Source organism: Leptidea sinapis, chromosome 31 (genome assembly GCF_905404315.1).
Source record: "Leptidea sinapis chromosome 31, ilLepSina1.1, whole genome shotgun sequence".
NCBI lineage: Eukaryota > Metazoa > Arthropoda > Insecta > Lepidoptera > Pieridae > Leptidea > Leptidea sinapis.
In genome coordinates, this window is record NC_066295.1 from 1,862,888 (window position 1) to 1,876,893 (window position 14,006).

General features: G+C 33.4%; 2 protein-coding genes across 2 annotated transcripts in view; one reads left to right on the forward strand and one right to left on the reverse strand.

The window, feature by feature from the left end:
• Positions 1 to 14,006, forward strand: part of LOC126974197 (flotillin-2) — a 340,191-nt gene that overhangs the window by 697 nt on the left and 325,488 nt on the right. The window lies entirely within an intron of this gene.
• Positions 21 to 13,497, reverse strand: LOC126974178 (glucose dehydrogenase [FAD, quinone]-like). The gene is made up of 5 exons (XM_050821616.1): positions 13,146 to 13,497; positions 7,745 to 7,972; positions 5,994 to 6,126; positions 4,613 to 4,732; positions 21 to 4,009 (listed from the first exon to the last, which is right to left on the reverse strand). Exons 1-5 carry the CDS (start codon positions 13,435 to 13,437, stop codon positions 2,770 to 2,772), a joined length of 2,013 nt encoding a protein of 670 aa, XP_050677573.1. The 5' UTR covers positions 13,438 to 13,497; the 3' UTR covers positions 21 to 2,769.

The following is a 14,006-nucleotide window of genomic DNA, read 5'->3' on the forward strand; positions in this document are numbered from 1 at the left end:
ATAAAATAAAATAACCAGTATTCTATAATTCAAAGTATGTATTTAAAAACAGTATGAACTAAATTTACTATGTTTAATTTTATAAATTAAACTAGCTGACCCGGCAAACATTGTTTTGCCATATAAAGTATAATTCACGCGATAGTTTTATAAGTAATAAAATATTGCCTATATTATAGCCTGTACATCATTTTGTTCTATTGTCAATAGTTTTTGCAGCGCACGCAAAAATAGGTTTTCGATTTTACACCTTGTGTTACAAAATAGCAATTTTATTACGGATCCCTAATTTTGAAAAAAAAAAAACATAGCCTATAGCCTTCCTCGATAAATGGACTACCCAACACTGAAAGAATCATTCAAATCGGACCAGTAGTACCAGAGATTAGCGCATTCAAACAAACAAACAAACACGGCTTTATAATATTAGTATAGATATACTCTTTGATTCTATGTTTAGATTAACGCTGACGACTAAGCAGGCACAGCTATTTCAGTGTTTCTATCTATAATAAGTTATTGATTGTACACATAAAATTTAAAAATAGTACAGTTGCATCAATAATAATTATTGTTGACACTTGGAACAGGGTATTTGTAATTGATATGAGGCATTTGCATTGATTTTCAAGCTTAATCTGTTCATGTAGAATTAAATAATAATGACAAATGATGTCAAAGTAAAAGTTAAATAAATTCTATTCAATTAGGATTGAACGCTTAGTTAGCTTTTGAATTGTCACTATAAATATTTCTTTTAAATTACTGAATCTACCATGTTCGGAAAAAGTAGAGCTTGTGAGAAGAACATACAAGAAACTCAACAGCCTCTCTTTTCAATCAATAGATTTTTCTGACGACTGCTATAGCCAAATGGTTAGCGACCTTGACTACTAAGCTATAGGTCCCGGGATCGAATACAATCATTTATATGATGTATATCGATGTTTGTTTCTGAGTCATGGATGTTTATATGTATTTTTGTATGTTTGAGTAAGTATATTGTATTAAATATATCATTGTCTTGTACCCACAGTACAGGCTATGCCTAGTTTGGAGCAAGATAATTTGTGTAAAAGTGTGGCAATATTATTATTATATTATTACTCTACTATACAATGCTGTAATATAGATTTTTTTTATAAAAAAAGGAAACGATAAGACCAGCAAGATCTTAGAAGCAGTGGTAAATGATATTCTCTGTCCACTGCAATGCAGTGCCACTCAGGAATCATGAAAGCATTACACTTCTTCATTTGAGATTTAAGATATTAAGTACTACAGTACTGAGGTAATAACACTAGCTTCAATGCCCTTTAATAGAAACACTAATAGTACTCGCACACTACTAGTAGTACCTGTATTGGCAATAAAATGTGCAACCTCAGGTAAGGAGATTACCTCTCCTATATAACATCAAGTAATAGAGTGAAGGAACCTCCGACTGGGAAATCATAATGGTTCATTAGACCGTGTAATCACTTGTTTCCATTTGCTAACTAAAAGAGGCCCCTATTACACACCATAATCATGCTACGATTGTACCAAGCAAAAATATTCTTTGTATTCAAAAGTATGATACTATGCCAAATTAAGTAAGCCCTACCTTGTCAGACTACATAGGTACAAAATACGCAAAATTGTATGTGTTGTCTCCGGCAAGAGTGTCCCTTAAATAAGCAGGTATCTACTAGAAAGCTGGAGGCAAAGGAAACACCAGAACATTTTCTTAGAGTTTAGGAGTCTGGCCAAACAATGGGCACAAATCCTCCAATTTCCAGAGTTGCCTCCAGATATCTGTAGCAATTCAAAAAGGGTTTGCCAGCCTTCTAGGACAATCTGGGCTGGTTGGAGTAAGATGATGAACACAGAATGGTCTAATCAAGAGAAGAGTGTTAACAGCCGAATTAAACTAACCATGTCCACTAGACAGATGTGTCACCATTCTACATTGCTGTTTGTTAAAACATGTGATCTATCACTACTATGACATGTGGGATACAAAAAAACATTTGGCAATATTATTATAGGTTTTATGTGTGGTATGTTTGGTATGGCACACGCCTATCTGATGTGTTCATGTTATATTATAGTCATGGTATTAGATATTATAGGCAGACTCCTTAATATTACCAAACTGTACTCAATACTCCATTACTTAATTTGTTTCCATCAGTCTCTTAGTTACTCAGTATATCTTGAGATTCTTTTGTAAATGTACATAATTATATAGGATTTTCTCTTGCAACACTCATTAACTAACACAATACTTTATAATATTTTTATATCTTATCTATTAATATGTAAGAAAGATTTTTTATTAGTATGTGTATCTAAATTTATATCTTCCTACCTGCAGCTATTCTAGACCCAACTTATTCAATTTTTCTTTACTGAAGTGTCATGTACAATTGTCTGTCATGTATTCAAGAGGCTTGAAAAACTTTATCCAAATGCATTCAATTCTGTGTGCAGTGAGATCCTGAGATCAAAATTCTAAAAGATATTAGGTATATAGATTTTGTAAGTTAGATAATTGATAAGATTTAATTTTATGGTGCTTCATATTGGAGATCGTCAAGGAGATTAAATACTATTATTAATATCTTATAAATGGACCTCAATAAGTGTGATAAGCTGCCCACAGAATGTTGATGTAATTTATTTTTACAAAATCAGCCCAAACAGCTTCATATAGCTGCTATAAAACTCGCCATTGATGCCTGTAAAGCGAAATAATCACGCATAATTATAAAAAAAACAGGCATCTTATAATAGACCCCAAGATCGTTTCACAAGATCAGCTCCCTTTTCTCCAATCATTATGGCTGGTGCATTTGTGTGTGCAGCAATTGTATTAGGTATCACACTGCTGTCTACTACTCTTAAATTATGAATACCATAAACTCGCAATTCTGGATCTACTACGGCATCAGCATCTGTTGCTGGGCCCATTTTACAAGTACCAATCTGATGATGAAGTGTTGATGTAATAGTCCGGAAAGCGCATTCCCAGTATTCATCACTGTCATGTTCGTACTGCAGACATGTTGGATATTTTTTCTTATAGAGTGTTGATCCATATTTTTGGTATGGTTTTGTCGCAACTAATTTTTGAATGTATCTTATTGCTGCCACGCTAGTTGCAACGTCTTTTGGATGAGTTAAGTAGTTGCCATAAAGTTTCGGAGGATCAAATGGATTTGTTGATCGTAGTTCCAAAAATCCTTTTGATTTCGGGTGTAACAACATAAAAAGTATTGTAAAGGCTTCTATCGTTTCAATTGGCTTGTAAACATCGTTATATATTGAGGTTGAGAGATGCATGCCTTTGGCTACGAATTTGCCTTCATCAGAAGCCATTGCAGCACATGTACCAATCAATTCTATATCGGGGACATTTCCGATTTCATCAGAGACGTTAGTTTTTATGTAACCAATAGTTTCAACACCAGCTAAAGATGACAATGGGCCATCTCCATATTGTGTGTACTGTGCGCCATTCTGTAAGGTCGCTATTTTTCTTTCAACTAAAGTTAGTTGCGAAGCATTCAATAAAAAAGTGAGACCAGGAAAAGAAATATGATCATATAATGTCTGGCCCACCTGCAGGTCTTGTATTACGTTTATTCCATGAGATTCCAAATGTACTCTAGGACCAACACCAGAAAGCATCAACAGGTGTGGTGACTCAATCGGTCCAGCTGATAAAATAACCTCTTTTGTCGCGTGAATTGTGTATTTACGGCCCTCTCTTACAAATTCAACCCCATAAGCAACTTTAGAGATAGGATCTATAAGAATTTTGGTTACTCTACTGTTTGGAAGAATATGAAGATTTCTTCTTTTCTTATTATCGTGTAGAAAGGCAGTCGCGCTGCTATCTCTCTTGCCCTTATTTATAGTTGCCTGTATATAACTGAATCCGAATCCATCTGGACTGTTGTAATCAACTCGACGATTGCCAAGAATTTCCCCGGCATCTAAGAATGCTTTCGATAGCTTTGATCTGGAAAATAAAAAATATGAATGGAATTAAGTGAAAAATTATAAAATATTATCAATATGGATTCTTATTGGTTTGAGTATCTGCTTTGCTGTACTATATTGATCGCGGCTTTGATCACCTCTAATCAGATTGAAACAATGAATCGTACAAAAGCTCATACAAATATAAGTAATTTACCGTCGAATAAAAAGTGATTCTTAACGGACTTCGCAATAGAATATATATTCTGTTACCTGTATCGCGTGATGTTAGAAATATTATGTAGGTACCTACCTATGACTGGAATGAAAGCGGTGTCTAATGCTCTTATACAGTCCTCTCACCCGTAGTTCTTTTATCGTACCTAAAGTTGCAGGTTGCAGTAGCACACACCTATTATCTTAATTTACAAATATAGTATAGGTACCTAGTGTAGAAAACGCTTATCCATCATATTCATACAGATACCAAGCTAAAAAACCACACGTAATTCCATAGGATTAATATTACAGCAGGATATTGATTAAAACTAATAATTGCGATTGAATTTAAAAATCGGCAGTTAGTCAATGGAGTTGCCACCGTAGAAGAAAGAGAAAAAGAAAGAGTAGTAACATTATATACCTGAAAGGGACGTCCTGAACGTGTAGTTCACCGTTTCTTCCGTGCCATGGCGATTTTTGTAATCCTCGAAGGTTGGCTTGTTCGGATTTCATGTAATACGGAAGTACTTCGTCATATGACCTGTAAAATATTGAATTTACCTTGAGTTTGTTTCTGGTTATAAAAAACAAATGTTAGTTGGGTCTGTCAAGAGCATTCATAACCGTGTTCAAGAAAATATTTGTATTTTTAGAAGTTATCTTGGGCGCGATTTTAATCCAAACATATAAGTATTATTTTGGCAGTTAACAATTTGTTAATTTAAAAAACCCTACCACTAAAATCTCATAGATGCCCTACTGCTTAAACATTGCTTCAATAACAACAAACAATGGCTTTTGGTCATGGGGATGCGGTCAAATTTTAGGGTTACATGGTCATCTGGTGCGAAAAATGTAAGAACTGTTTGTATTAATCTTAAAGAACTAGTCAATACTAGATCGCAGATTCACTTAGCGGGTTCGATTGTGAAACTCAATCATCCAAAGTTATGACAAACACACGTATTTTGTCGCCGCGTAATGTGGCTGTCTTGGAGTAGCGGGAGAAAGATCGTGCATGAACATTTAATTCCAACAAAAGTCGATAATTTTTGAAAAAAAAATATAGTAGGCTGGTACCCATTGGAAATGGAAGAGAATGTAACAAAATTTATAGGAAAAAATAATTACGGGCGATCTGAGGTCGGGAAATGGAAAGGGGGGGTTTAAGGGTAAAAACGAATTATTCGATTTCCGGCAAGTTCCATGGAAAACTCAAATGGCTAAAAAGATCTACAACTTTTGTTACACTGAAAAATCTCTTGAGACAACACGTCCTGAGGATGCCTCGTGTAGTGGCGAAACACGTGTCGAATTGTTTTTAAAAAACAAATATTGGCGGAATTAACACAAAAGGAAACCTAAATCATTTGTATTATTATGGATTTCCGCAAAGTAACGCCTAATTAAATTTTTTTTTTTACAAGTAATATTTTTTTTACACGAAATTTGCTGTAAAGTTGCCTTTTTACGTCCCAAATACACTGTATTGTATTTGAATTGAAATATAGTATTTATTCACCTTATTCTGACTCGAAAAAGAGGAAAAGAGGGTTCTCTTTTCCACTTCCCGACTTCAGATCGCCCGTAATTTATTTTTCCTTTCATTTTTGTTATATTCTCTTCCGTTTCCAATAGGTTTCATCCTACTTTTATTTTTTCACTTTTTATCATTTTCAAAGGCTTCAGCACTGGTCTATAAGTAAGTACTTACATAAAATAAATTTATCTACAGCGTGTTTCACTGTTCGTCAGTTAAAGTTTGTGTGTGACCTTAATTATCTCAATGCCTAATTGCCTACCATCCATAATTTCCTTTAGCTGCAATGCGGTCCCAGTCAACTGGCATTCCTCTAGTGTAGATCATGTAGTTAACTACGCTCGTGCCACCCACAGCTTTTCCTCGAGGCCAGAAACACCGTTCATTGTCCATTCCTGATATAAGTATAAATGTTGTACAATTATTCCTCTTCTTACAATAAAGTATAAGTATAAAATTCTGTGCCCTTATTCTTAGTCTTAAGTCTTCTTCTTATATGTTTGCGACAGTAATTAAAGGTATTTCATATTTTCTTATGCGTGTGTTAAAATATGTGACATCATATTTTAAACTATTTAACTAGAAAAGAATTTGTCCCAACTTTAAATTTATTTTCAGACCCGAGTTATAACAGTTAACTCCAAAGTGAGGTATGACTAAGTATGGAAAAAAAGCAACGATCAAAATTATTATATTTAAGTATTAAGTATATGAAATTTCTTGAATAACAAGACACTTTCTTTGCTTAACGCGAGTATTTCACATTTATTTAAATAAAATTGTTTTTAACGGATTAATTGGATTTTTCCAACAAAGTATTTTATTTAATCCGTTCCTACACATATTATGTAGCGTATATCCATTTTTTGTGTCGAATTTAAGTACTCTTAGCGTCAGAGTTATGATCGGAAACCTATCCTTAGAGGTGAGATCGAATCGAATCTAATTATGAATTACGGAATCCGGACAAAATATACCTCTGATGATTCCAGAAAGCTTCTGCGCTTCAATTTATTGGGTATATTGGCAATTTTTTTTATGGAAAGGAGAAAAAACGAGCGTATGGGTCACCTGGTGTAAAGTGGTCACCGCCGCCCACATTCTCTTGCAACACCAGAGGAATCACATGAGCGTTGTCGGCCTTTAAGGAAGGTGAACGCGCTTTTTTTAAAGGTACCCATGTCGTATCGTCCCGGAAACACCGCATAAGGAAGCTCATTCCACTGCTTTGTAGTAAGTGGAAGAAAGCTGCTTGAAAACCGCACTGTGGAGGACCGCCACCCATCCAGATGGTGGGGATGATATCGTAATTTGTAGCGTGTCGTGCGAAGGTGGAATTCGACCGCAGAAATCAGGTAAAACATAATTTTATGAGATATGACATACTTTGTCATATCTCATGAAATTATTAGTTAGATTCTGGTGAATTACCGACCACGCGTCATCATCAAGGATTAAATAATTCTAAAACAACACACCGTCGCGCTCTCGCAGCTTTGTTTTGTTAAATACTCAAAAATCAGGGTTTCGGTCTCGACAATTTGCTCCTCCAAAAATTAACCAATCGTAACGTGGTAATTGAATGGGGAGGAAATATTCTGTATTGCTCTATGGTGTTGGACTATTTGATCTTTCACTTTTTGTTATCGCATTTGTATATAAGTAATTAGGCTGTTTGTGGCCATACAGGCCTCATGGGATTAAGCCGTTTTAAACATTTTTTGAAGAAGTCTTGCACTTACAAAAACAAAAATATATTAAAAGCAAAACAGATAGAGACAGTTAATAATGATATGAAAATAATTTTGATCTAGTGTTAAAAACCAAGAACAAAAAATCTAGAACGATTGTATGGAAAAACTTCCCCCAATGATACCTCTTGACGGTTATAAATCATATAAAACCTTAACAGGAAAATCTAGTAAATCGAAAATTATTCGGTGAAATTTACTGTTAACATGATGTTGTGTGATTTGTCTTAAATTATGCTCAGATGTAACAATGTCAACAGACCCAAACATACACCGGGCTGGTGCTCCATCAGGTACGGCCACACGTAATCGGATTGCTGGAACAACGGCGCCAGAGTAGGGATTGTTGTCAGCAATGATTCTCCAAATCCGGCTTCTAGAAGTAGTACCGAAGCTTTTTTGCCCTCACTTAGTCTCGATGCCAATACACTGCCGGCTGATCCAGCTCCTACCACAATGAAATCGTATACCTTGAGGGGTCCTTTGAAACCTGGAAAATTAACCAAATCTATTATTTTCTTAGGTCTAAAATTAGAAACAGCTTTAATAACTTTCATGCAGATCTCGTCTTTACTACCTTGCTAGAGTATTATAATTTGTATCGCTAGTGTAACCTTCTCATGGAACTTGTATAGTTGTACCTATTTACAATAATTTATTCTTATCTAGGTATTCTTACTAATATTAATAAAGCTAAAGTGAATTCGTTTACCCCTTCACTGCTCATAAATTTAAGTATCTTTCGAGTGTTACACATTTATTTAAATAAAATAATTAGGGATTTAAACGCGTGTAATTGTAGCCGTCTTTTTACGTGAGGATTTTGCGAAACAATTAATGTTATTATTATTTATTTACATGGCTTTGCAGGTTCACGCTCTTAGGGGTCTGTGTGACGTCACGTCACTACTTGTGAGTTTTAATAAGTTAGAAATAGAGATTTGTAGTCTTTTATTAAGTTACAAGTAGTAAAACTTACTGCGATTTCATTTTGATTTATTATACTTGTTCGAAATTTTCTTGATACGCAACGTTACTGATTTCAATGGAGAAACTTTTCCATTTTCTATATTATAGTCTGCCGTATGGTAATTTGCCTAATAGCAGGGATCCATTTGGGATCTATTTTGTAACTAACGATACTACAATCGTAACGCAATTACACCGCCCCCATCTCATATCAAGAACTACCGACAAATCTACTAATATGTTGACTTGAAAAAAAGTATTCCTGTTTCACAACATAATTTTCATTAAAGTAAGATATTGACACTTGAAAAAAACTATCTTGTCATGTTTACAAGCGTTTTAAATAAAATAATTTAAATATAAAAATAGTTTAAATAATTTAAAAAACACGCTTTGGTTGAAAAGATACTAGTTGAAATTTAAAATGAACATCATTCCCTGCCTTATCGAAGATAGATGAAAAAATTATATAAATTAGGTATTACCAAAAATCCTATCTTGCAAATTGAAAAATGGAAGAATTTTATCAAAATAATGTATTGTCGTCCGTCTTCGATAAATCTACGAAATCTGGCCGTTTAAAGTGGGTTAAAATCACGCCAAAATAAGTTGGTTACAAATAAACATACACACAGGTGAAGCTGATAAAAGACGTGTAAAATAAGACGTTATTTTGTTGAATTCTCGTTCACTTGTTTGCGAGTAACAACTCTAGAAGATGCGAGAGCATTAAAATCATTGAACAAATTTATTTGTTTGTTTTAGATTAGGCATAACTTTTAAAAATACTGCATGAATTATTTATTAGTGTGCAGTCTTTGTTTCGTAGTCAGTGATGCATCAGGAGTGACCCAGGATTTTCTAGATCTAGAAGGATTAAAACTTAAAAATAACAATAATATCGCGAAAAAAAGTTATCGAAGTAGGCGTTACTTTGCGGAAATCCATAATTATATAAATGATTTAAGTTTTCTTTAGTGTTAATTCCTCGTTAATGTCTCGTGCCAGATTTTGGCGAGACAACACGTCCTGAGGATGCCTCGTGTAGAGGCGAAACGCGTGTTGTTTAAAAACAAATATTGGCGGAATTACAATTACACTAAAGAAAACTTAAATCATTTGTATAATATTATCGCATAACAGTTTACAGTTACATATACAGTTTTGTGGTCTGTATTCGTTTCAACCTTCCTCCAATAACTGACCTAGCCCTTGACTTGACTTTTGGTTTTTTTACGCTAACTGAAAAAATTATCTCATAAAAATAGAGGTGAAATATTAAGTTTTACTATTAACACTTCTATTAAATTAAACGAGAAACAATGGCAAAATAATATTTTATTAAATAATAATTGTTGGAGAGCGTCTACAAATTTCATAATCTATATATAATATATAAAAATGAATTGCTGTTCGTTAGTCTCGCTAAAACTCGAGAACGGCTGGACCGATTTGGCTAATTTTGGTCTTGAATTATTTGTGGAAGTCCAAAGAAGGTTCAAAAGGTGAATAAATAGGAAAATGCTGCTAAACTAAATAAAAACAACAAATTTGTTTTTCCTTGTCCACACATAATTTCTATGAGAGAATTTATTGACGCACGGTTTGACAGTTCTGCTGTGAAACAATTTCATTACGACAGCAGGGTGCATATTTTACGAAGTAATTTTTGATGTTATGATATATTATTGACAAATTTATATTACAAAAACAGTATTTTATTTATTATATACAGAACAACGTCTGTCGGGTCAGCTAGTAAAGCACAAATAAAGATTTTAAAAATCCTTTTGTTTTTCTAATTAATCAAAAAAAAATTTTAAGAAAGATTTGTCAAACTCTGACAATAAATGTAATCATTAACTATTATTGATGTGACGATAAAGCTAAGGTAGTAAAATAGATCATACGTTACTCAAAATAATTCTCAGGGTGACCTAACCCTATCATTTAATTCAAATTCAAATATTTTTAGTAAAAAAAAACACTTATTGATCGTCAAAATCTATCCAATCACCCGTACCCATACCCGTTCAGAAAAGTTTGTCTCAGACCTGAGAAGAACGGGGCAGTTTCTTATCCACGAAGCAGACTGAATATTTTTGGGTACCTAAATTAAAGTATTTTTCTTTTATAAATACTATCAAAGTTACGTATGAATGTTTTCTATGTACCTACCACTCGGAGGAAAGTGAGATTATACTACTCGGGCGTATTGAGGTCCTCGACTTCGTCTAGTTAGGTCTCGCTTATGACCCCTTGGTGACCTTGTAAAACTGAACTATCAGCTGATAGTTCCGTTATATCAGCTGGTATCTGGTGGATGATACACAATTAAACCGAGGGGCAATGAACCTTGAATGCGAAGGCCGTGACGTACATATTTCAAGTTTAGCAACACACGCACGTCCTACGACGCCGAAAACCGACCTACGACGACAGCATGAACTGGATAAACTCGATAGGATTAGTACTCACACAGGTAACCGGCCGGGCGTGATGCAAATAAGTCAAGGAACCCGAATGTTATTTCTTGCGAGTGATAACTCTCACGGGGAAACATAAGAAACCTGTAATTATTTATATAAATTTTGCCTTTTAATATTATATATCTATCGAGAAATCAGTTACCTTATTCAGAATATCCTTTTTAAAATGTTGGATATGTTTTTAAATTTTGTCAAAATTTGAGGAATTTATGTCACAAAACTCAAGTAAACCTTAAGTGACATTTGCAGAGGTGTAGATAGATTTAAATAGCACTTGATATTCTCATTAAAAACATATAAACTGTCACTTAAATTAGAACTATACGTAAACTAATAATCTTTACATCGTCCTGCTGATAATAATACATATATTTCTGTTAGTGTAAGTGTCATATTCTGTTATAGATTTGCCTAAGCGGAATTTAAATAACTAAAATGTGGCTGCATATATTTTGATATCAGAAGATACTCCTTTGTACAACTTAGCACCTTTATAGTTCTCAGTCAATAATAATTGGTCCTAGTGTTTCTTAGTATGATATGGTTATTATTAAGTCTACTTTTTACAATCAGTAAATTTTTGTAATTGTTAATTTATTAATGACTAGCTGATATCCGCGACTTCGTCCGCGTACACACATGACTAAGCACGTAGTACTTATAAAAATCTTTATTTCTTATGACAAATCTAAACATTTATCGTTCATAAACATTTTGATTTCAAATTTTATTTTAGCTAAAATTAAGTTTATATTTTACCTGCTGAGAAAGTTGGAAAGATATAATAATTCTAAATCTGATTTCTGAACGACGGACCGGGGGACACATCAGAGGAAAAACAAAAATGTTGTTTTTATTTCATTCCAAGCATTTTCATATTTATTCACCTTTTAAACCTTCTCTGGACTTCCACAAATAATTCAAGACCAAAATTAGCCAAATCGGTCCAGCTGTTCTCGAGTTTTAGCGAGACTAACGTACAGCAATTCATTTTATATATATAGATTAGCTGACCCGACAGACTGTTCTGTCAATAGAAAAAAAAGGAAGTATTTGGGAATAATGTAGTCTAAAGCCATCGAAAATGTGTAACAACGTATTTCTGGATGATTTTATAATATATAGTAATAAAATGATACATAGTAGGTACTATAATAAGTGCTATTTTTTTAAGTATTAACATGGATATAGTATATGTTATCCTATATAGCCATCCAGGACTTTCCTGTAGACCCATATATTATATATAAGATACACAATTCCACCATACATTATTTTGTTATATCTCAAGGGGACTTAGGCAGCGTTTTCGTTGTATGCCATACGGCTTATTTCTTCCGATATCTCCAACAAATATCGTTAATATAAACCTTAAATAAATGTAACCTAAAATACTAAAACCTTCCTCGGGAACCATGCTATCCATTGGTGAAAACAGCATGAATATCGGTGGAGTAGTTTTTGAGTTTAACGCACATATATAGTCAGACAGACGCAGCGGAGGACTTTGTTTTATTACATGCTTTTTATTAGCTTCACATGTATGTATGTTTGTTTGTAATCGACTCATTTGGGCGCGATTTTGACCCACTTTAAACGGCCAGATTTCGTTCAAACTTCGTAGATTTATCAAAGACCGATGACAATACATTAATTTGATAAAATTATTCCAATTTTCAATTTGAAAAATAAGATTTTTGTTAATTTATATAATTTTTATCTATCGTGTATAAGAAAGTAATTGATATTAATTTAATTTTTTTTTTTTATTTTTTATTTCGGTTTTCTATAAATATTGTGTTTTTTAGTTTTATTGATCTATTATTTATATTAAGTAGTGATATGGAACATTATTTTCACTTAAAGAGGCTCCTGTAGTTTGTCATGTTTAGAAGTTCAAATGATTGTTTTGCGAGCTAAAATATAGAATAGAATAGAATTGAAACACTTTATTAGCAAATAAAAAAACACTCACACAAAAACACAATAACTTACACTATTAATTAATATCGGGACCTTAGTAATGTTGTCGCATATAAAGTTTTCTTAATCATCCCGTTCATCCAAATAAGATTGTTTACACTAATTATATTTGTTTTTAATTACTCTGGTAAATTTATCTCCGCTGCCCGACTTTACCCCAACAATATTGACAAAGCACCACCGCAGATAAAAATTAAAGGAATTGTTGATGGTTTTACTTACCTTTAGGCAGATCATACTGGTCCACAAAAGCATCGAATATATTAGGTGTGTATCTATCTATATGGTACATTGGTGTATTCAACATCACCTCTAAAATCTTACTGTTTAGTTTATTATCGGAATTACTTCTTTGCTTCCTTGTATTATCATTATTATTATCACTGTCACAATAATCACACGGTGAAGGAACTGAGTAATCTTCATCTTCAACAGGTGCTTCATCATCATTTCTATCAAAATTATGTGCCCTTACAAACAGAACGAAAAGTATAACGATCGATAATCGATCCATATTAAATGTCTGCTTAGCAGTTAACTATCTTATTCTATCTCGAGACTAATACTGTCCGAGTGTTCCCATGACCATACACCTGACGAAGCTGTAAAGAACCGGTTTAAGTGATACTAAACAGTTTATTCACAGTGCTTTGAACTTGAATGTAATAACGTTGACTTGAGTTAGCTATTTCGCATTGTAAGGGTGCGCGTAGACTAGGGCGGGTCTTGTAGTTACCGAACTGCACAAGTAAATACTGTATTAGTATAATATAATAGCGTTGTTGTATGATTATATTATGTAATTATAATTGCATTATAATTATTATGCATAAAATATAAAATACATTTTTAAATCCGAGTGGTAAGTCCAGAGTAAAGTGTGTTTAAATAAATAAAAAACTCTTCAGCTTTACAATCTTTCTTAGTACTTATATACATGTTTGAAGTCGGTATTTTTTGTGGAAGTATTTATTGTATACTTTTTACACACTTCTTTTATGGAGTTGGTGGATAAACGAGCGTTCGGGTCACGTAGTGTTAAGTGATTCCCGCCGTCAACACTCTTTTTCAACATCAGAGGAA